General features: G+C 52.1%; 7 protein-coding genes across 7 annotated transcripts; 5 read left to right on the top strand and 2 right to left on the bottom strand.

Annotated features, from left to right (window-relative positions):
- Positions 1–602: 602 nt before the first annotated feature.
- Positions 603–6,266, top strand: EDD37DRAFT_604093 (multi-sensor hybrid histidine kinase; the record flags this gene model as incomplete). The annotated part of the gene is made up of 1 exon (XM_062814706.1): positions 603–6,266. The coding sequence occupies one exon, from the start codon at positions 603–605 to the stop codon at positions 6,264–6,266; it is 5,664 nt and encodes a 1,887-aa protein (XP_062675080.1).
- A 1,825-nt stretch (positions 6,267–8,091) lies between these two features.
- On the top strand, positions 8,092–9,077 carry EDD37DRAFT_40172 (uncharacterized protein). The gene is made up of 3 exons (XM_062812344.1): positions 8,092–8,576; positions 8,627–8,779; positions 8,836–9,077. The coding sequence occupies exons 1-3, from the start codon at positions 8,239–8,241 to the stop codon at positions 8,906–8,908; spliced, it is 564 nt and encodes a 187-aa protein (XP_062675079.1). The 5' UTR covers positions 8,092–8,238; the 3' UTR covers positions 8,909–9,077.
- A 1,718-nt stretch (positions 9,078–10,795) lies between these two features.
- EDD37DRAFT_644953 (uncharacterized protein) lies at positions 10,796–11,586 on the bottom strand (the record flags this gene model as incomplete). The annotated part of the gene is made up of 2 exons (XM_062817573.1): positions 10,796–11,133; positions 11,487–11,586. The coding sequence occupies 2 exons, from the start codon at positions 11,584–11,586 to the stop codon at positions 10,796–10,798; spliced, it is 438 nt and encodes a 145-aa protein (XP_062675078.1).
- Positions 11,587–12,217: 631 nt separating this feature from the next.
- Positions 12,218–13,087, top strand: EDD37DRAFT_671017 (protein-tyrosine phosphatase-like protein; the record flags this gene model as incomplete). The annotated part of the gene is made up of 3 exons (XM_062819386.1): positions 12,218–12,282; positions 12,331–12,665; positions 12,767–13,087. 3 exons carry the CDS (start codon positions 12,218–12,220, stop codon positions 13,051–13,053), a joined length of 687 nt encoding a protein of 228 aa, XP_062675077.1. The 3' UTR covers positions 13,054–13,087.
- On the bottom strand, positions 12,871–14,539 carry EDD37DRAFT_40155 (Cenp-O kinetochore centromere component-domain-containing protein). Its single transcript, XM_062812339.1, has 2 exons — positions 14,123–14,539; positions 12,871–14,053 (listed from the first exon to the last, which is right to left on the bottom strand). The coding sequence occupies exons 1-2, from the start codon at positions 14,223–14,225 to the stop codon at positions 13,122–13,124; spliced, it is 1,035 nt and encodes a 344-aa protein (XP_062675076.1). The 5' UTR covers positions 14,226–14,539; the 3' UTR covers positions 12,871–13,121.
- EDD37DRAFT_616343 (acetyl-CoA transporter) lies at positions 14,438–16,861 on the top strand. Its single transcript, XM_062815657.1, has 2 exons — positions 14,438–16,362; positions 16,419–16,861. Exons 1-2 carry the CDS (start codon positions 14,651–14,653, stop codon positions 16,783–16,785), a joined length of 2,079 nt encoding a protein of 692 aa, XP_062675075.1. The 5' UTR covers positions 14,438–14,650; the 3' UTR covers positions 16,786–16,861.
- A 152-nt stretch (positions 16,862–17,013) lies between these two features.
- Positions 17,014–18,007, top strand: EDD37DRAFT_40146 (uncharacterized protein). The gene has a single exon (XM_062812335.1). The coding sequence runs from the start codon at positions 17,167–17,169 to the stop codon at positions 17,866–17,868; it is 702 nt and encodes a 233-aa protein (XP_062675074.1). The 5' UTR covers positions 17,014–17,166; the 3' UTR covers positions 17,869–18,007.
- The last annotated feature ends 276 nt before the right edge of the window (positions 18,008–18,283 follow it).

The raw sequence follows: 18,283 nt of genomic DNA, 5'->3' as shown, positions 1-18,283 counted from the left end.
ACTCGCACTCTAAACAGAAAAGAGAAAAAGAACGACGTCATCTTGCGTGCCACCAACAGCCACAACCGGCAAACTGCGCTTCTCTCCTTTGGGTCCTTGTCTCGGCCTCTAATCCTTTGATTCACCTTTCAGCGCCCCCAGACTGACTGCGTCTGTACCGCATCTCATATCCCACTCACTCAAGGCACACCCTGCCAACTAATTCCCTATCATATCACCACATTGGCACCTTTGTCCACCTGACCCTCGTTGACCCCGATTTGTCGCATTAGGTGCCTTTACCTCACTCGACCCCAGTCCGTCAAGAGTACCATTTGGGTCTATCCGTTTCACACCGCGCTCTCTGTCCGATCAATTACATTAAACCTCCGTCACTTTCTATGGCAAGACCAACGCCTGCGACCCGCGTTTGAAAACATCCTTGCCATTCGGACGACCACAATATTATACCCATGAACACATGAATTGAGCCTTACACATCTTAGACATCGACACACATATGGAAACCTTGTCGGCATTGAGCTGAACGTTTCCATGACTCTCTTTCAATTGTCGCGAGGTTGCAGACACCGGAGTTGGACGAACGAGTGTCTGCATCCACGATGAAACCAGCAAAGTCCTCACAGCCTGGTATGCCAGCTCGGGGTCGATCTTCACGTACCGCTGAAGGTGATGGTTCAACCGCGTCCCCAGCGAAATCGAACCAGGGTGCAGGGGAAGGAGAGACTTCATTGGGGAACAGAAGTACCCAGGCGTCAACGGTCGCAACTTCCCCTCTTGTCCACCATCAGGTCACTCAAGTGCTTGCACGGGAATCTTCTGGAGGTATTGAGGCTATGCGACGTAGGATGAGTGCCGCCCTTGCCCAGAAACAGCAGATGCGCGCCGCAGCCTCCAGTTCTTCTCCTGATGTCGCCAAACAGTCTGATCTTCCCGACCCACCGCCTCCCCTTGTACATACCGAATCGAGTTCAGATGAATCTGTCAACACAGGCACGCTTTCCACCGATTCAGCCCGCACGATCAGAGCGGCCTTCGACACCACTCCGGGCACTGTGCGGACCCCGTCTTACCCTTTCCCACGCATGGCTCTTAGACTCAATCGAGGTCTCAGTCATCGCTCAGGTCCATCACATAAGCCTTTCACTCTTCTATCGCCTACCAGCGAGCCTCCTCCGAACCCTGATGCGCCGCCACCTCCGCCGTCGCAACCTCAGCGACAGACGTCCTCTTCCGACCTCAGTACTCCACTCGGCCAAACCATGAGCCCCGGCTTTCCTGAAGACCCCAATTTCCCAGCGCCTGATCTGTACGACCTTGTCCTCATGCTCAACGCAGAGCCAGGTCTGGATATGTGGTGGGTCAACGTGACCGAAATACTTTCAGAAGCATATGGTGCCGAGCGGGCATCTCTTGCTATTCCCGGCGACATCACCGACCTCGAGAATGTCCCCTGGGGCCAAAAGGCTACTTTCAATATCTATGGGAGTGAGGGCGTGCCTCCATCTCAACTTGGGTCGCTGACCGCTTCGGACGTCGACACCAGTTCTGTGGGCAGACGGCCGGACCCCTCAAGCAGGATGCCCAGTGACATGAGTACATTGTCCTCCCGTCGACCGCCTCTCTTGTCAAGACATTCCATCGCGGGTCCTATGCCAGACCTTTCTAACAGAGCATCCCGTCAGAGACCTGCAGGCCCGGTTCGTGCTTATAGTGCTGCCGTCAAAGAGGCGGAAGAACAGGCTTCAATGCTGGGTTCAGGTCTTCTGCCTAGGCTGACCAAACCGTCCTCCTCTGCTCGATCTGTATCTGTAGCAGAATCCGATCCATTGGGACTCAAAGGAACGTACAACTCTTCCGGTTCAGCGTCATCAACTCTCAGGTGCCATGTGCATCGTTCAATTCAGCCGCTCGAGGCAGAACCTGATCCTTTGATGATTCGAACTGGGGTTGCATCCCTATTTGGTAAAAGAAAACCAGTCATTCTGACAAGAGCATACTCAGAGGATGCCCCGCGGCGATCACCCATGCCGAAAGGTTGGGAAGATGATCGGAACACACCTACAACGCCCTCTGCGGCAAATGCAGAGGATCGCAGTACCAGTCGTTCCGAAGAACCACAACAGTCTTTCAATGTCATTCGCGCTTTCGATGAATACGAGCAGCCGGAGCCTTCCCCTTGGTCTCAAAGTCCTTCACCATCACCTGCGGCACGGCCTGATCCGGAGGAATCACCCTTTTTCGTTCAACCCACAGCATCAATTGACGAAACTGCCTTCGAACAAAACCCGCCTGCGTATGATTATGCGACTACGGCCAACCAGTCATTGAACGCAATTGGCGCCGACATGTCGAAGACGTTGATACACATACCCTTGATACAGCCCATTCTGGCCCGAGGTACAATGGCGTCCAACTTGCGCTTTCCCATTGCCATCCTGTCGTTCCTGTCGCCTTTAGCGCCATATCCTCTCAGCTTGCGCCAATCGCTGGAAGCACTGTTGCCACATCTAGCAAGCTCATATTCTCTTGCACAACAGTATAGCGCACTTCAGGATCGCCTCAGGGGAGGGCCTGGAAGCCGCCATGGTGGTGCTTTTGGACTGGGCGGCACATTCTCTGATGAAGGTTCCGAACTAGAACTGGTCGCAGAACTGAGTGAGCAAGTAGCGCATGATAAGGATAAACCGAGGGGTTGGAACCTCCAAGAAGCCCAGAGTCCCGCAGGGTTCAGCTCCTCTAGTTCTGTATCGAGTACGCCTCAGATGGACCAACTTGGGCTTAGTCCCGGTCTTCCACCCACACCAGGAAGGTCAGGTTCGGACATGATTGACAGCTACTTCTCCGCGCGGAGGCGTGCTGGACAACAGCCTCTCACTCCGGGTCCGCGGGCAAGCAAAGATGACACTGACCATGCAAAACGGTCGTCCGACAAATCTTCCTCCGGCTCCAAGACAACTGCGAAAAAGGCGAGCGTCAGCAAACCAAAGCCCGAAATGCAAAGCCCCGTCATTCTGCGAACAGGAAGTACTGCTTCCGGTACCGAAGTGGTCACGCACCTCTATGACAGGCTTGACTCGGTATCTCGGCGTCAGACACAGCGACGGGAGAGTCAGGCCTTGGAGGAGGGCGAAAGACCACTGCCCGAGCTGATATCGTCTCTGATGCTCAACGCAGTGCCTCTTCAGTTGTTTCTAGCCAAGCCCACGACGGGAGATCTGGTTTGGACGAACCGCAAATTCGACGCTTTCAGGAGTCAAGGAGAAGGCCGTGTACGAGACCCATGGAAGAATGTTCACACAGCAGACAGAACCGGCTTGGTGAAATTGTGGAATGAGGCCTTACGGACTGGAAGTCAATTTACTCACTATATCCGAGTCAAGCGATTCAACAGCGACAACGACTTCCGTTGGTTCGTATTTCGGGCAAGTACGTTGCTCAGCAGTAACGGTCAGCTTTTGTACTGGATTGGGTCATTCCTTGATGTGCACGAGCAATACATCAAGAATCTCGAAGCGAGTGAGAAGGACGCAATCATGGCTCGGGAGACAAAGATCCGTGCTTTGGCAGATGCCATTCCTCAGGTCCTCTTTGAAGCTATTGAGGGAGACGGCATCGTGGCGGTCAACCAACAATGGCACTCATATTCGGGGCAGACTTTGGACGAAGCTCGTGGCTTAGGCTTTGCAAAGCATGTCCATCGTGATGATCTCCACAAGTGCGGCATCCTGTCACCATCAGATGTTGCTGCAATTGCACGGTATTCTGCGGCGACGAGTCGGACGGATTCATCGAGCGATTCGAACAAGACAACAGGACCCTCCTTGCCCGCACAAAAGAACCTCTTCTCTCCTGATCTTTCCTCGCTCGATCGCATGATCAAATCGGGATCTGTCACAGTCGAGAAGGATGAAAACGGTCGATTGTCGTACCTCACCGAGATTCGTCTTAGATCTAAAGGTGGGGAGTACCGTTGGTTCCTTGTTCGATTGGTGCGAGTAGATACAGGCTTGTGGCAAAGTCAGAGTGGGCGCGCATCTTGGTATGGCACATGCACGGATATCGAGACACGGAAAGCACTCGAGAGGAAATTAAACGAGGCCAACGAAAAGGTGCATTCAGAAATGGAGTCCAAGACGAAATTCTTTGCAAACATGTCTCACGAGATCCGGACACCACTAAACGGCATCCTGGGCAGCATGCCGTGGTTGGTTGACTCGGCTCTGGACCATGATCAGAGACGTACGGTGGACACCGTCCAAAACAGTGCCAATAACCTAAGAGAACTTGTCGACAATATTCTAGACGTTACCAAGGTTGAGGCGGGTAAGATGACGCTACTGCCCAAATGGTTTCACGTGCGCAACCTATGCGAGGAGGTGGTGGATACTGTCTCTTCACGAGCGATCGAACGTGGCCTCGAGCTCAATTATTCTTTGGAAGGCAATGTTCCCACTATGGTGAAGGGAGATGCCTTCAGGGTTCGACAAGTTCTACTCAACCTGCTCGGGAACGCGGTGAAGTTTACTGAGCAGGGCGAGGTGTATATGCGATGTGCACTTCGACGAGACAGTCCTGTCATGAGTCCGTCCGGGAACAGCACCAGTCGTACCCTGCTTTCCTTCGACGTCGTCGATACTGGACGTGGATTCAATGAGAATGAATATCAACGATTGTTCAAGCAATTCGGGCAGATTGGAGGCGGCACCGCGCACGAAGCAGGCTCAGGCTTGGGATTATTCCTTTCGAAACAACTGGTGGAGATGCATGGTGGGGAGCTTTCTGTCAAGAGTCAAGCAGGGGAAGGCTCGACGTTCAGTTTCTACATCAGAGTCGAAGTTGAGCCGCCCGGTACCGACGTTACTTCGCCTCCGGTCACCCTACGGCCAGGGCAGAACAGACGGGCCCCTTCATTGAGTGGAAGCCCATGGTCGCGTTCGGACAGCAAGACGCCTACCATGGCGTCCACGAGAGGCCCATCGCAGTCAGAAGGAATTATTCAGACTCCAGGACTCTCGCGATACGTCAGTTCTCCCGAACATGCCTCGCCCGCCGTATCTTCGCCAGTCGGATCTACACCGCCAGTCGTCTCCCCGCCAGTCATTCCGTCTGAAAGCTCTGGAATCTCTCCTTCTGTGCGGTCAAACTCCGGAAATGTCATGCCTGCTTCGTCCGTATCTTCGTTGATTCCGACTCCGGAGTCCGGACCATCACGGGAGCCTGTCGTTCTCCCGAGTGAACGACAGGCATACTCAGACAAGGTAATATCCGCTCAGCCGATCTTTCGACGTGCGAAAAGTGGCGACGATGCCAGTGCGATTGTCCCGGAGATGGCACATCCTCAGACATATTCCATCATTATTATCTGTCCTGCCGAACATGCGCGAAAGGCCATTAAGCAGCACATTGAGCACGTTGTTCCACATCAGATCGCTGCCAACGTGACTACGATCCCGAACATCGGATCCTTTTTGGATCTCATGAATGGACCCACATCACCAACTTTCACGCACATCGTTTTGGATATCCCCGCGACCTCTGATATCATGCTTTTCATGCGCCAGATGGCCACGTTCACTGCACCAGTGATCCCATCTTTGGTGGTGGTAACAGATCACTACCAGAAGAGAGACATACTAGAAGATTTTACCATGTTGACCGCCACTGGCCGCAAAGCCTACCTGATCCACAAGCCGGTCAAGCCTTCAGTCTTTGCCATGATTTTCGATCCAGCTCAACTACGAAATCTTAGCAAAGATCGAGCACGAGAGGTCGCTCAATCCAGCTCCGACGATTTCCAGTACATAGTGAAGCTGGTCAAAGAAACGGTTGGTGACAAAGACAAGCGCGTCTTGCTCGTCGAAGATAGCGATGTGAATCGGATGGTGATCCAGCGGTATCTTAAAAAGGTAGCACTGAGCAATGACAGCGCCAAAAACGGTCAGGAATGTGTCGATATGGTCACAGACAAAGGGCGTGGGTATTATTCCCTGATCATTTGCGATATTCAAATGCCGATCAAGAATGGGTATGAGGCGTGCCGGGAGATTCGAGAATGGGAGAAAAGCCACGGATACTCACCATCGCCAATCATGGCACTTACGGCCAACGCCATGCCCGAAGAACGAGCCGCAGCAGCCAATGCTGGATTTACCGACTATCTCACAAAGCCTGTGGATTTCAACGTGCTGGGGACCATGATGATGACGCTACTGGACCCGACCGTGCCACACGTGTTTCTTCGTGATAGGCCTCTTGAGGGTTGAAGAGTAAGACAGATTAACCATGCTTGGCTGCATTCTCCACAGATGGCGGTATGCATAGGTTCATCATCAGGCGTTACAGCGATGCGTTACATGTTGTTTACAAAATGGGCGTTATGCAATTCCACGCCGCTTTCTGCATTGCGTTGCTAGCAGCGTGGGCTGATATGGGTCAGCGGTTTACATTTGCGTTGTTTGGGGCGAGACGCTTGGTCCACGAATTATGGAGGTAATACTGGAAGGCGAATATGTGTTAGGATTCCTGGTATGAAAAGCGCGGGCAATGCAAATCAGGCGTTTTCTTTGACATGGATGCCCAGTGAAAGGGGCAAAGGGAACGATAGCAGTCAACTGAATGAAAACGATGATGATAACGGCACTATGGAGCTAGCATCAGATGAAAAAGTTGTCAATGGGGTATCGCACCCGCGCCAAAGAGATCGCGAAGGGCAATGTACTCGTTTATTGCTTGTATTGTAAGGGTAGGAGTAATGTGAGGTACAGTAGTCTGTGAAAATACCCTTCGAGGCTCTGATAGACAGATGCCAAGCCTAGTGTGTCCTGAATGATGCCTGCCTGTAAGTTACTTAGTGCCTTTGGAACTGCTGACGGTGAAGCCCGTTTTATTTCGTAAGTTTGGACTTTGCAACGCTCGTCACTGGCTGGCTGCGCTTTGCAAATGATTTTACCCTCGCCGAACAGTCCATGGGGGTGTTCAACAATGAAAAGTGTTAGCACTACCGTATTTATTACTGTGTATGACTTGCCTGATTTCCATTATGGTTTCAACGAAATTCCGCGCCGAAATTGCTTGCCACAGATCGGTTCTAAACTTGCATGGTCACTGTGCCTGCGATACGATAATTGAACAGGATAAACGCCGCATCAGTCATGGTCCTTCAGGCCCAGCCAGAAACGCAGAAACCACCCACACCCATGACAGCTCGTGTTCCACACTACTTACGCCATCTCGCAACGACTCTCTGCACCCTGATGCCCACGCTTGACCTCTTCCTGACCGCTCTCCTTGCTGCTTCAGCCCTTCCGCAGACTCCTTTCGTCTGCGTACTCTCCAATCCTCAACCGTTGCCGAACACACACGGAAAAATAAGAGTACACTACGGTCATCTCAGGTCACCATGAAATACGCAGCATGTCCTCGGTCTGATTCTCCCCTGATGGAGCACACCTATCCTCCTCGTATCTCGCACTCTTTCCATTCGCCTCCATATCTTCCAATGAAGCCAGCATTCGTCGACAATCATGTCGATAACCTCGCCGCGTCCCGAGAACCCCCCTGCCACGACTCTCACAAGTTTCCGCGTCCTCGTTCTTGAGCAGCCACTCCCGTCTGCCGCTTGCTTCCTAGATCCCGCAACTAAGGACCAAAAGACATGGCGAAATGGCTGGTCGGTCCAATGATCGACCTCTGCTTCCCGTTTCCTTCCCTGACAAGGACCCAGCTGAGACTATCATCCCACCTTGCTCCTCCTGCTCCCGTTTGATCATGGAGGGCCACCTTCCGCTCTCTTTGGTCCTTTCCCCCAACGATTTTCTTCTCGCTCTGCCGGGCGGAAGGCCACGGACGGCGCCGACCCTGCCTGGCAATCTTCTTCCACATTGGTCTCACGCTTTTCCTTCTCTTGCTTCATGAGCGGGGTCGTGGTTCTTCATTACACCATGGAGTCCGTCAAATCTGTTGTCACATTGGCCGGCCCTGATGGAGGTATGAGTTGTCAATCTCGACCCCTGTGATGAGGATGGCGCTGGTTTCGCCTATAAAAACCTGCTCGTTCGTCCTGGAAGTTCTGCTTCCTCCCTCTTCCTTTCTTATCACTCAGATCCCCAGTCCAACGGCTCTTCTTTGCATTGACACAATACTACCTGGCACAAAGGTCTCACGACTAAAACATCTCCTTCATCAGCTTAGTTGTTACCTCACCTCTTATATTCATTGTCCTCACCTGCTATCAAAATGTCTACTCATGTGTCCCGTCACCCCACCAGCTATTCCGCTCACAAGTCCCCACTTCCCATCACCATGCCTCCCAAGACGCCAACCCACAGCTACCCCGTACCAAGGGGTATGTCCCCTCCAGAATTCTCTGACACAGCGACCTCGTATGGTGGAAGCCGTACATCGGGGGGTTCTTTCTCGGCTCGGTCTAGCTACGCTCCAAGCCACAGCAGCGGCGAATACGATTCCTATGCTCCACATCCCAGTGTTGATGTCGTGGACATGCTGAGCGAGAAGATGAACAATGCGTTCGACCCCATCAAAATGGATCGCTCCCTCGCGTATCAAGCCCAAACGTGAGTATTTTGACGGATGAAAACATGAATCTGGGCTGACTTCGCAACAGATCCGGCCAGCTGAACGCTAAGCAGCGAGAATTGCAGGAGTTGCAAGCGTTGGCACGACGGCGGCTGAAAAGCGCCAGGGTGAACTTTGCTGAAGGTCTCGAAGACGCTCGCGAAGTTCGACGGAATATCGAATACTCGACAAAGAAGGTGGCGTAAGTTCTCAACCGGGCTCTTCGTCTGCGACTTGCTCTGACACGCAACGCAATAGTTCTATGAAATCCAAGGCTGAGAAGAAACACCCAGAAGCATATGCGGAAGCCAGTCGCAACCGTCATACTTGATGCCGCGACGACTGACGATGGAACGAAGCCACGAATTTCATTATTTTCTTACATGAGCGTATTTCCTAGTACTTGAAAATCTTCCGCCCAACAATCCCGAGTTGGGCTGGGAGGAGACAATTTTCCGCGCCAGATACCAAACAGCATAGCAATTTTGAGCGACGTCCATTAGCAGCAAATCGGGATTCAACACGAACATCGAACAATCATTCGCCAGGAAGCCCAAGAGCTGCCTTGGCGGCTGTCCGCCAGTGTCGTTGACGTGGCAGTCGATTCAAGCTCCGCTCCACCCCACGCATTAGGTCGAGTCAATTGCTGCTTTTGCCCCGCAGGTTGCAGGGCGATGGCGTGCATGACGCCAGTCCCGTTTTTGCCCCCAGAAATGGCCCAGTGTCAAATTGCACTGCAGCGATCGACTTTGCAGGTGACCGGCAGAGCGACCGGCGTGGGTGCCACACGACTGGCATGCAGGTACGCTTGCCATTTTCACCCATTTGGTACGACCTCTCACCTTGTCTTATTGGCGTGGAACCCGCCAGGGCCTTTTCCATGGGACCTGGTGTCCGTTTCAGTCACAAGACCTTGCAATCTGCAGGTGATGATGCCCCAAGGCTGCAGATGGTGTGGAGCTTTTGATGTGGCTGGCTAAGCCAGATTTGGCGTTGAGCCAGGGTCCTGAAGCATCAAGAGATGAAGAGGAGGGTGGGTGAAGTCTGGCCTAAAGCCATTGATTGATTCACGGCACTTATGGCGGTATAACGAGTACCGCTCGTTACGTGGCTCGGAGGCTGTCTGTCAGGGTATCTGGCTATTTCCTCCGTGTATTCGTACTTCTCATGTATTCCTTTCGTCACAATGGGAGAAAAGTGTCGAGTTCCTAGCCGGTCCTGCCACTAAGTCTCTTGTGACAGGGAGATTTGTAGAGTGATGTCGCAGCCCGGAACAAATCCCGGTAGTCCCTAATCTCAGTGGTCTTGTGGGCTTCACGGGCATGGTTACGGGCACAATCAAGTGGCTTTGGCACCTGCCTGTCAAACAGAAAGCGTAGATTGGGTGGCATAACGTCCCTGTGAGAAACAAGGCCCGGGCGTTTTCATGGGTTGTCATGGCTGCTACTGTAATGAGCAGAGACAAGGCTCCAAGCCCCTTAATTCTAAGCTGTAATCCACCACCTGCACGCCCGGAGTGGCTCCGCCTAATAGGTGGCTTGGGAATGTCTGCGTGCCGTCCAGCTTCCGGAGTCCAAGGCACTCCAAGACTGGACTTCGCAGGGTTCTTTGATACCTGTGTGTCTGGTATGCCTTTCATGTAATGTATGAGTGGTGGTCAGTCCGCACGGCGAATCGGGATTTTCTGTGGAGGGATCGGAGCATATTCTGTTTCTGAAGTGTAGTAGCCTTTTCTTGATATGTACACGCGGTGCATCAACGCTCTGATGAGAGGCGGGAGGTGATGGCTCTTCATAATGACGCTCTCCGTCAAAGAAAATCAACAAATGCTGAATGGTGTGCTTGACGGATATTGCTTCCCGTGCCCATGCCAGCTGACATCTCGTCTCCGCAGTCCTGAGTCAGAGTGCCCAGCTAGGTACTAGTACGACGCTTCCATATGGTTGTTAGGCTAGATGATGCTGTGGCACTTGTGCGCAAAGGTCGTGCAGAGACGGCTTCCTTTGTCTTGCTGGTAGCGCACGAGTAGATACTAATCCTGTTCCCAAGTATGAAATGACAAGACGTACTGCCTCTAACGGAATCCATCCTAGTCGTGGAGTCACTGCGGTGCTGAAGCTCAGAATGGCTCGAGGAAGGACCGTAAAAAGATGTCGACAATCTGTGGCTAAATGTGAAAGGCATGGAGAGTCGATTCGTGGCATCCATGGTAAGACCCTCACTTCGTCTTTCCCAGGTCATTGCCGTTCTTGTCCCGGAGTCTGGCCCAGGGATCGTCAGATACGAACCCTGGCTTGAAGAATACGGTGTCTCCGTTCGCGTTGACTTTGCCGCGTGCCCATTCTTCGAGGTCGGTCCTGGTGTAGTAGGTGTTGCTGATGGGTGATGTGAACGCGTAGGAGGGAGGTTGCGGTGTGAATGACATTTGGTTGGGTTGGGATTGAAGTGAGGTCTCAGTGGTGGGTTCGTTGAACACCCTGGGTTCCCCAAGAGGGACTTGATTCGAGCCGGATGCGGACATGCTGGAAGGCGCGAACGTATCCTGAGATTGTGTGTCTATGCGATAGTCAGAATCTGAATTCCAGGGAGCGTAAATGCAGCAGATTGCGTGCTTTGGGCAGGAGTGTGTAGGCGACGGGAGTGAAGCCATGGATTGATCTATTCCGATGGGAGGCTATCTAGTCCCTTTGCGACGGTGAATGAGGAATATTGCACGGGAGTATTGGGGCGGTAGCCTGGTCGAAAAAGACCTTGCTCAGAGAAGGATGACGCATTTCATCGTCCACGAGGATGTCTAACTGCCGTTCTCTCGATGACTCTTTGCGAATAGCAGGCCAGTTCCCGCCCAGAGACTTTCCCTGAAACAATTTCTTGGTGCATATAGGGCGGTTAGATTTTGCTAGGCTTACCGCTTTGCTCCTTGGGACGTCGGACCGCGAAGGAACTGAACCCCATAGCCTCCCGCATAGCGGCCTCCACGTCGACCTCCGGAGCCTCGTCTTCCGACATTGTGTGTCGTCCTTGTAAGCTGGGTTCTGTGAAAGCAAAGTGGAAGGCGGGATGCAAGAGTTGAATGGAGAGAGAGAGGATGATGGATGAGAGGTCAAATTGATATTGAAACAATTGATCAAATGACATGTCTGACACACAGATAACTGTGGAGATACAGAATGTCGCACTGGCAGAAACCCTCAATTTCTCCGCCCCGTTTGTCCGCCGACTTCACTTTTCCGAATCAGTCTTCAGCTAGGCCAGCAATCCTGAAAATGTAGCGATGTCCTAATCTTTGTCCATATGCATCAGTGGATGTCGGCGGCGATCGTTCTCGCCCTCTTTTCGTGCGGTTTGTGACTGCCCAGGCAGCAGAATCATCACTGATGAGACCTTGCTGATCGTCTCGACTGATGTTGGTTACGAAAGGAACCCCAGTGAATGCTAGACATAGAGTCGCTACCCTAGGCTCACGGTGGTTCGCTGGACTAGAGCTTACATATTTTGCTCCCTATTTCCAGGTAAGATTGCTTATGCCTGCAGCCTTACGGGGTGTGTTCAAAAACACCGAAAAGAGTGAACATGGACGACCTTCAATAACAACAAGAACGCCTCGCAGCTGAGGACAGTCAGTGACTATCATTCCAGAATGGAAAAACTGAAGAATTCGTCGTTGGACCCGATTAAAGCAGTACCAGGCCTTTGCATCTCAGAGTACGCCGTACGGAATCAGCCAGGACTCTGCTGACGCACTGTCTTCAGTCGAGTCGCAGCGTCCTCACCACCAGAACTGCGGTCTCAAAACATAAGGAGGATATTGTCAGTACTACAGCCACATGACATACTCAAGCCCACCACATTGGCTTACGACGACAACGACGTTGAATGCAGCGGAGGCCCTGCTCAGATCCAGTTCAAAAGTATCCTGATTGACGACGACCCCACGATTGACATCCTCCAGCATCTTGGTACAGCTTGTGACTGGATCCAGGATGGGTTGCAACCAATGTCCAAGGATGGTGCAGAACCTCCCCGGGGTGTGTTGGTCCATTGTAGGCAAGGCAATTCTCGATCAGGAGCATTTGTCGTGGCGTATAGTAAGTCTTTGTCTTTACCATAACAACAAGCATAGCAGACTGATCAGCGATCGACTTGCCGCTGACCAGTAATGTGGACCTTCAAATAACATACTCCGCAGCCCTGTCACTGGTCATCTGCCCTAATGATTGTTTTGAAAAGCAGCTTCGCGTGTGGGAGCATTGCAGATACGATATCTATTTGGAGGTTGAAGAAGATGCTGGCTCAGAGGGCAGGAGGGAGAGAAAGGAAAAGCCGGCTCACAAAGCCTGGAAAGCTCGGCGAGATGACCTCCTAACAAGGGGCGAAGGAGACGTCAACAGGGCGCGGGACTCATCTTTGGCGAATGCTGCAGCTGCTTTGGGTAGATGCCGGCTCGAGGACCTCGAGATCCAAGCAGCCGAATAGGTGAAGAGGGCGCGAGGGGACCAGAAGAAGTTGCAGCATCTTATTGATGTAACACTCTGCGGCAGGTTTCATGCCCGTGACCTGCTCCCCCTCGTCCTTCCATTACTCGGGTTCACTCTTGTGCTGTGGTCGATCTCTTGTAATCTGTCCAACAGGTTGAAGACCGTCGCATCACCCTGTGTCAAGATACGCTCCATGTTCCTGATGCGACCTTGACTCCCGAAAACTGCTGCTTTATCGATCCCGCCTTGGTCCGAGATCTTGATCCGACCCAGCCTGTCATCCGACCACAGTATGCGCACTTGCCGAGCATCAACGCCGGTTGCTTCGAACTCTCGCACGCCAAATTTGCCAACCGGTGTTTCGACGTCTGGTACGGAACCACCGTGATGGCCTGAACCTTCCTCAGGTCGTTGCTCATTGCTGTTCTCTGTGGCCTTCTTTGTTGGCATCGCCAATTGTTCTCGTATAGACCCAATAGCATCCTGCCTCGATCTCCACGCGACGAGATCATGTCGGATTTTATTTATGAGGCCATGCAGATCTTGTTTCGGCGAGGCTCCACCACTGCTCAAAACAGAGTCCTCCGAACCATATCCTTCGTCAGCGGGCGGGAGGTATCGCTTCTCGTATTCCTGAAGCGGTACGAAAGCAGGAATCGTGTGGCGATGGATTCGGAGTTCCTGGCTTATAACGGGTCCCTCCCCACCGCCTGCGCGGATACAGAACAGGTAATATGGACTATCAAGGCGACCGGTGCGATCGCATATATCGATCTGGATGCCCAATAGGGGATTTCTGGATTGTATCTCGGGACTCGGGTCGTCGAAAGGGAAGGAGATCACCCCAATGCCTAGGCGGTGAATGTTTAATGAATATTGTTGTGTGGCAAATTCAACCGCAGGAGAGACTGTTCCATTGGCGGAGAGATGTTCTTGGATCACCGTGGATGATATCAAAGACGATATGAGGAGCTTCTGGCGTCTAGTAAGGCTGTCGACTGCGTAGGTTTAGATGTGTTAGTGGTGTGTGAGAGCAACGTAGGTGTGGGTGGAATCGAGGCGCATACTTTCGGCTCTTACTTTGGCGATGTCCTCGTCCAGTGCATCACTGATGTCTTCGGGAGTGGAGACACGATTCCCAGTTTGAGGAGGTGCTGTCAGTGCCATCATGAGAAGACCTTAATGGACTTGATTGTTCATGTTGAAGAGTCGCAATGGATGACTACAATCTTCAATCGGGTTGACCTCGGCTGTCGACGCGTGCGATTATTGAACGAACACGTCATCACGTGTCAGGGGTAAAAGATAAGTACTATCGTAAAGTGTAGAGGAAACATCAAAGTTGGGAGGGGATGCCACCTTTCGCATATTGGACCTTCCGCGCAAAGGGGAGCAGATACCATGTCCACAATGTCGTGAACACTGCTTGGGAAGGAGGACATCTATACAAGATCCCTCCTTCTCGCAATCTGTTTACAAATCGATGACTTCACATTTTTTTCTTTCTCAAATCCCCGAAGTCTCACTGGTCCACTTGTTAAAGGACACAGAGTCCTCTTCTATATCCCTCCACTCACGCTCCTTTCGCCGCATGTATGCCTGACTCCATTGCCGAACCACTCGCGAACCCACTCTTTCATATTCGGACTTCCTCTATAGATCATCAGAGCCTTCCTTACCACCATAATCACGTCCCGCCTAGAACCCACGAAGAAGAACGATCTGCAAGCGAAGTTGAACTTGACGAATTCTCCAGGACACAAAAATACACAACCAAATCTCCACACGTTACATTCTCGTTAGCCGAAGACGAAGAAGTGGAATTGTCGGACTCTGAGCATTCTGAAGGAGATCACCTTGTTCCCGAGAACCTTGTACACCAGATGAAACGCAACAAGTCCAAAAAGAATAAAGACAAACGATCGCCTTCCCGTCCGAACCTGCGTATTGATACCGACACAAACGGACATGCGAATGGCCACGCGAACGGAAACATGGATAAACATATGGAAATGAGGCGCAAGCATGTCTCGTCCGACGACCCAGCAGCAAATGCTACGAGGACAATAAGTAGAGATGACTTTAGCCTCGACAATGAGCCACTGGCACCACAAACACCACAGACACCTGGAATGGTCAACACCAGCTTCTCGAACCTGCCTCCACAAGACAAGAAGAATTTCCTTCTACTTGTCCTCCTCTACTTTCTCCAAGGGATACCAATGGGTCTTGCCTCTGGGTCGGTCCCGTTTCTGCTCAAGAGCTACCTGTCGTACGGTCAAATTGGCATCTTCTCCCTTGCGATATACCCATATTCCTTGAAACTCCTGTGGAGTCCAATCGTGGATGCTGTATGGAGCAGACGGTTTGGCAGGAGAAAAAGTTGGATCACCCCAGTACAGACCGTTTCTGGCCTGTCCATGATCTACCTCGGCGGCCGGATTGACGAATTGATGCACAAAGCAGGGGCGAAGGATGGCTCAGGGGTGTGGGGGTTTACAGGCTGGTGGTTCCTTCTGGTTTTCCTCTGTGCGACTCAAGATATTGCCGTGGATGGTTGGGCCATATCACTCTTGTCCCTGCAGAACATTTCGTACGCTTCCACGGCACAGACGGTCGGTCTGACTGCAGGCTCTTTTCTGTCGCATACAGTTTTCCTCGCACTGCAAGCGCCTGATTTTGCCAACAAGTGGTTTCGAGCCGTGCCGAAAGAGTATGGCCTGCTGACTCTTGGCGGCTACATGGCGTTCTGGGGCTGGGCTTACCTCCTTGTAACCATCGGCATCGCCATCATGAAAAGAGAGGACAAGACAAACGAGCGTGAGGGGATTCTGGACGTCTATCGCAGCATGTGGGCTGTGCTTAGGCTACCAAACATCATCACGATTCTGATCATTCACCTGATCGGAAAACTCGGTTTCGTGACCAATGACGCAGTCACGAACTTGAAATTGCTTGACAAGGGATTTGGACAAGCCAACATGGCTTTGGTTGTGCTGATCGACTTTCCCTTCGAACTCGGGTTGGGATACTACGCCGGTAAATGGTCAACGCAATACACTCCACTGAAATTGTGGTGCTGGGCATATGTGGCGCGACTGGTCGCTGCAGTGTTTGCGCAAATCACGATCATGATATATCCCACAGCCGTCGACGAAGCTGTACCTCTCTGGTATATGCTTGTGGTGATTGCCGAACACATTTATTCGACGTTCATGAATACGGTCATGTTTGTTGCTGTGGCCGCGTTTCACGCGAGGATCGCCGATCCAGCAATTGGGGGCACCTACATGACCTTGCTTGCTACGTAAGTTCTCTTCTCCACCACTCTCTCCATCACATTTGCTTACTCTTTGTCCGCAGGTTTTCCAATCTAGGTGGCACATTTCCCAAATTCTTCATACTCAAGTTCGTGGACGTGTTTACAAAGGCGACCTGTCTTCCTCCCGCCGATCCGGATGCATTTACGAAAGCCAATCCGGGCATCACACCGATAACGCAATCGTTCAGCTGCGCACTGGAATCCGACAAGAATCTCTGCCTGAAAGGTGGCGGGACGTGTCTGATGCAGCGTGATGGATACTACATTACGAACACCGTCTTTGTAATCACCGGCGCCATTTTGTTTTGGATGTATATCGAGAAGAAGGCCCTGGCGCTACAGGCACTACCGCTACGTGCATGGCGAATTCAAGGGGATCAGTCGTATCATCGGGTTGCGACGAGTTGAATGGTCTATAGATCGAAAGATACCCTATCAAATTAGCATGTTCGGTTGAAATGTATACAATATCTATCACTACCAACCCTCAGGCTGTTGACTCTCATGTCGTAGCCACTCGCTCCACTGAATGTCCATAGAGGGTGGGTGGGTAAAGCGAGAGTATAGAGCCATCACGTGATATCAAAATTGATGTCAAGGATTTGTAAAAGAGAGTCATGCATATTCGCATCCACTGTTCCCACCGGAACGAGGATTAGACTAGGCACACCAAAGACTCGGGCAGGACTACTCTATATGTTGTGACATATGGAGAGACAACCTCGAAATTGATATTGATAGTAGAATCTACAACTCACAGACCATCTCCGTGTCTCGGAAACAACTATCATGGAGCACACCCTGTCAAACGCCACAACAACCTCCCCTGCACCATCTTCACCGTCAACAACAGTGACCACACCGGAACAATCGCCCGGCGCTGACGATGATATCTGGGACACATCATCTGACCACCATGATATACCGCGAGCCAGTGGTGGCGGCGGTGATGATGGTGAGCACGATGCGGGTGGCAGGTCGATCCTCAGCGACGTCCCCTCCGTGCGTCGCCAGCACATGACGGACGGATACCGCGAGGGTCTGGCCGTGGGGAAAGCGAACGTCATGCAAGCCGGATTTGACGCTGGGTACCCTTTTGGCGTGGAAGTGGGGTTACGTGCTGGGACGGTATTGGGCGCGCTGGAAGGTGTGATAGCTGGATTGCGGAAGAAGAGCACCACGGCGAACATAACTGCCGATAGTGGTGTGGGTGTGGGCGTTGGCGTTGACGGTGGTGACGATGTTGCCAAAGACAGCGCGTTCCTGAAGGACCTTTACGAGCGGGCGAGCCGGGAATTGAGTATCTCAGAAATCATGAGGGGCATGGACGATGAGAAGATTGATCGGATGGGTCAATCTCAGTTACAAGGAGACGCAAAAGAAGGACATGGCCTACCGCCCGAGATCGAAGAGGCGTTGAAACGGTGGGAGGAGCTTGTTCTAGGCTGTCTGTCGGCGAAGACAAGGCGCGGTGAGCAGTCCAATGATTGAATAACGATTTCACCCACAGAACATGACCGGGGCGCAATGGGCAGAAGTCTGTCCCTTACGCTGACACGGACGCGATGACCGAAAAGGTTGCTACGGGCTGCCGCTTATATCGCAAAGCCTGGAAACACCTATGCTCAAGACTGCCTGGGTTTACGGCCACGGTTGCAACGCGGTGACGATGGAGAAATCGGAATGTGGCGAGATTCTGCATGAGGTCTACATTTTCAAGAGAACTCGGTATGATACTGGGAACGACAATTTCACGATCGACCAGCGCTTCATATGTGAACCACGATCCATGTAAAAACGAACACGTGGACACAATGTCGAAGAAGCAGTGGAGGCAAAACAAGCATTACGCCTGGGATACACATCCAGATCGGCGTACACCTTGTGAAAGCTTTAAGATGAAAGA

Source organism: Exophiala viscosa (genome assembly GCF_022695815.1).
Source record: "Exophiala viscosa unplaced genomic scaffold EDD37scaffold_1, whole genome shotgun sequence".
In the NCBI taxonomy this organism is placed as follows: Eukaryota; Fungi; Ascomycota; class Eurotiomycetes; order Chaetothyriales; family Herpotrichiellaceae; genus Exophiala; species Exophiala viscosa.
This window is presented reverse-complemented; position numbering and strand designations above follow the sequence as displayed.

What these genes read in the sequence shown, in the direction of transcription:
- EDD37DRAFT_40172 (XM_062812344.1), top strand. Translation starts at nt 8,239, where the DNA reads ATGTCTACTCATGTGTCCCGTCACCCCACCAGCTATTCCGCTCACAAG. An exon ending in CTCGCGTATCAAGCCCAAAC is followed by an intron (nt 8,577 to 8,626) that starts GTGAGTATTTTG and finishes ACTTCGCAACAG; the next exon opens with ATCCGGCCAGCTGAACGCTA. An exon ending in TACTCGACAAAGAAGGTGGC is followed by an intron (nt 8,780 to 8,835) that starts GTAAGTTCTCAA and finishes GCAACGCAATAG; the next exon opens with TTCTATGAAATCCAAGGCTG.
- EDD37DRAFT_40155 (XM_062812339.1), bottom strand. Translation starts at nt 14,225, where the DNA reads ATGATGGCACTGACAGCACCTCCTCAAACTGGGAATCGTGTCTCCACT. An exon ending in CGCCAAAGTAAGAGCCGAAA is followed by an intron (nt 14,054 to 14,122) that starts GTATGCGCCTCG and finishes AAACCTACGCAG; the next exon opens with TCGACAGCCTTACTAGACGC.
- EDD37DRAFT_616343 (XM_062815657.1), top strand. Translation starts at nt 14,651, where the DNA reads ATGCCTGACTCCATTGCCGAACCACTCGCGAACCCACTCTTTCATATT. An exon ending in TACATGACCTTGCTTGCTAC is followed by an intron (nt 16,363 to 16,418) that starts GTAAGTTCTCTT and finishes CTTTGTCCGCAG; the next exon opens with GTTTTCCAATCTAGGTGGCA.
- EDD37DRAFT_40146 (XM_062812335.1), top strand. Translation starts at nt 17,167, where the DNA reads ATGGAGCACACCCTGTCAAACGCCACAACAACCTCCCCTGCACCATCT.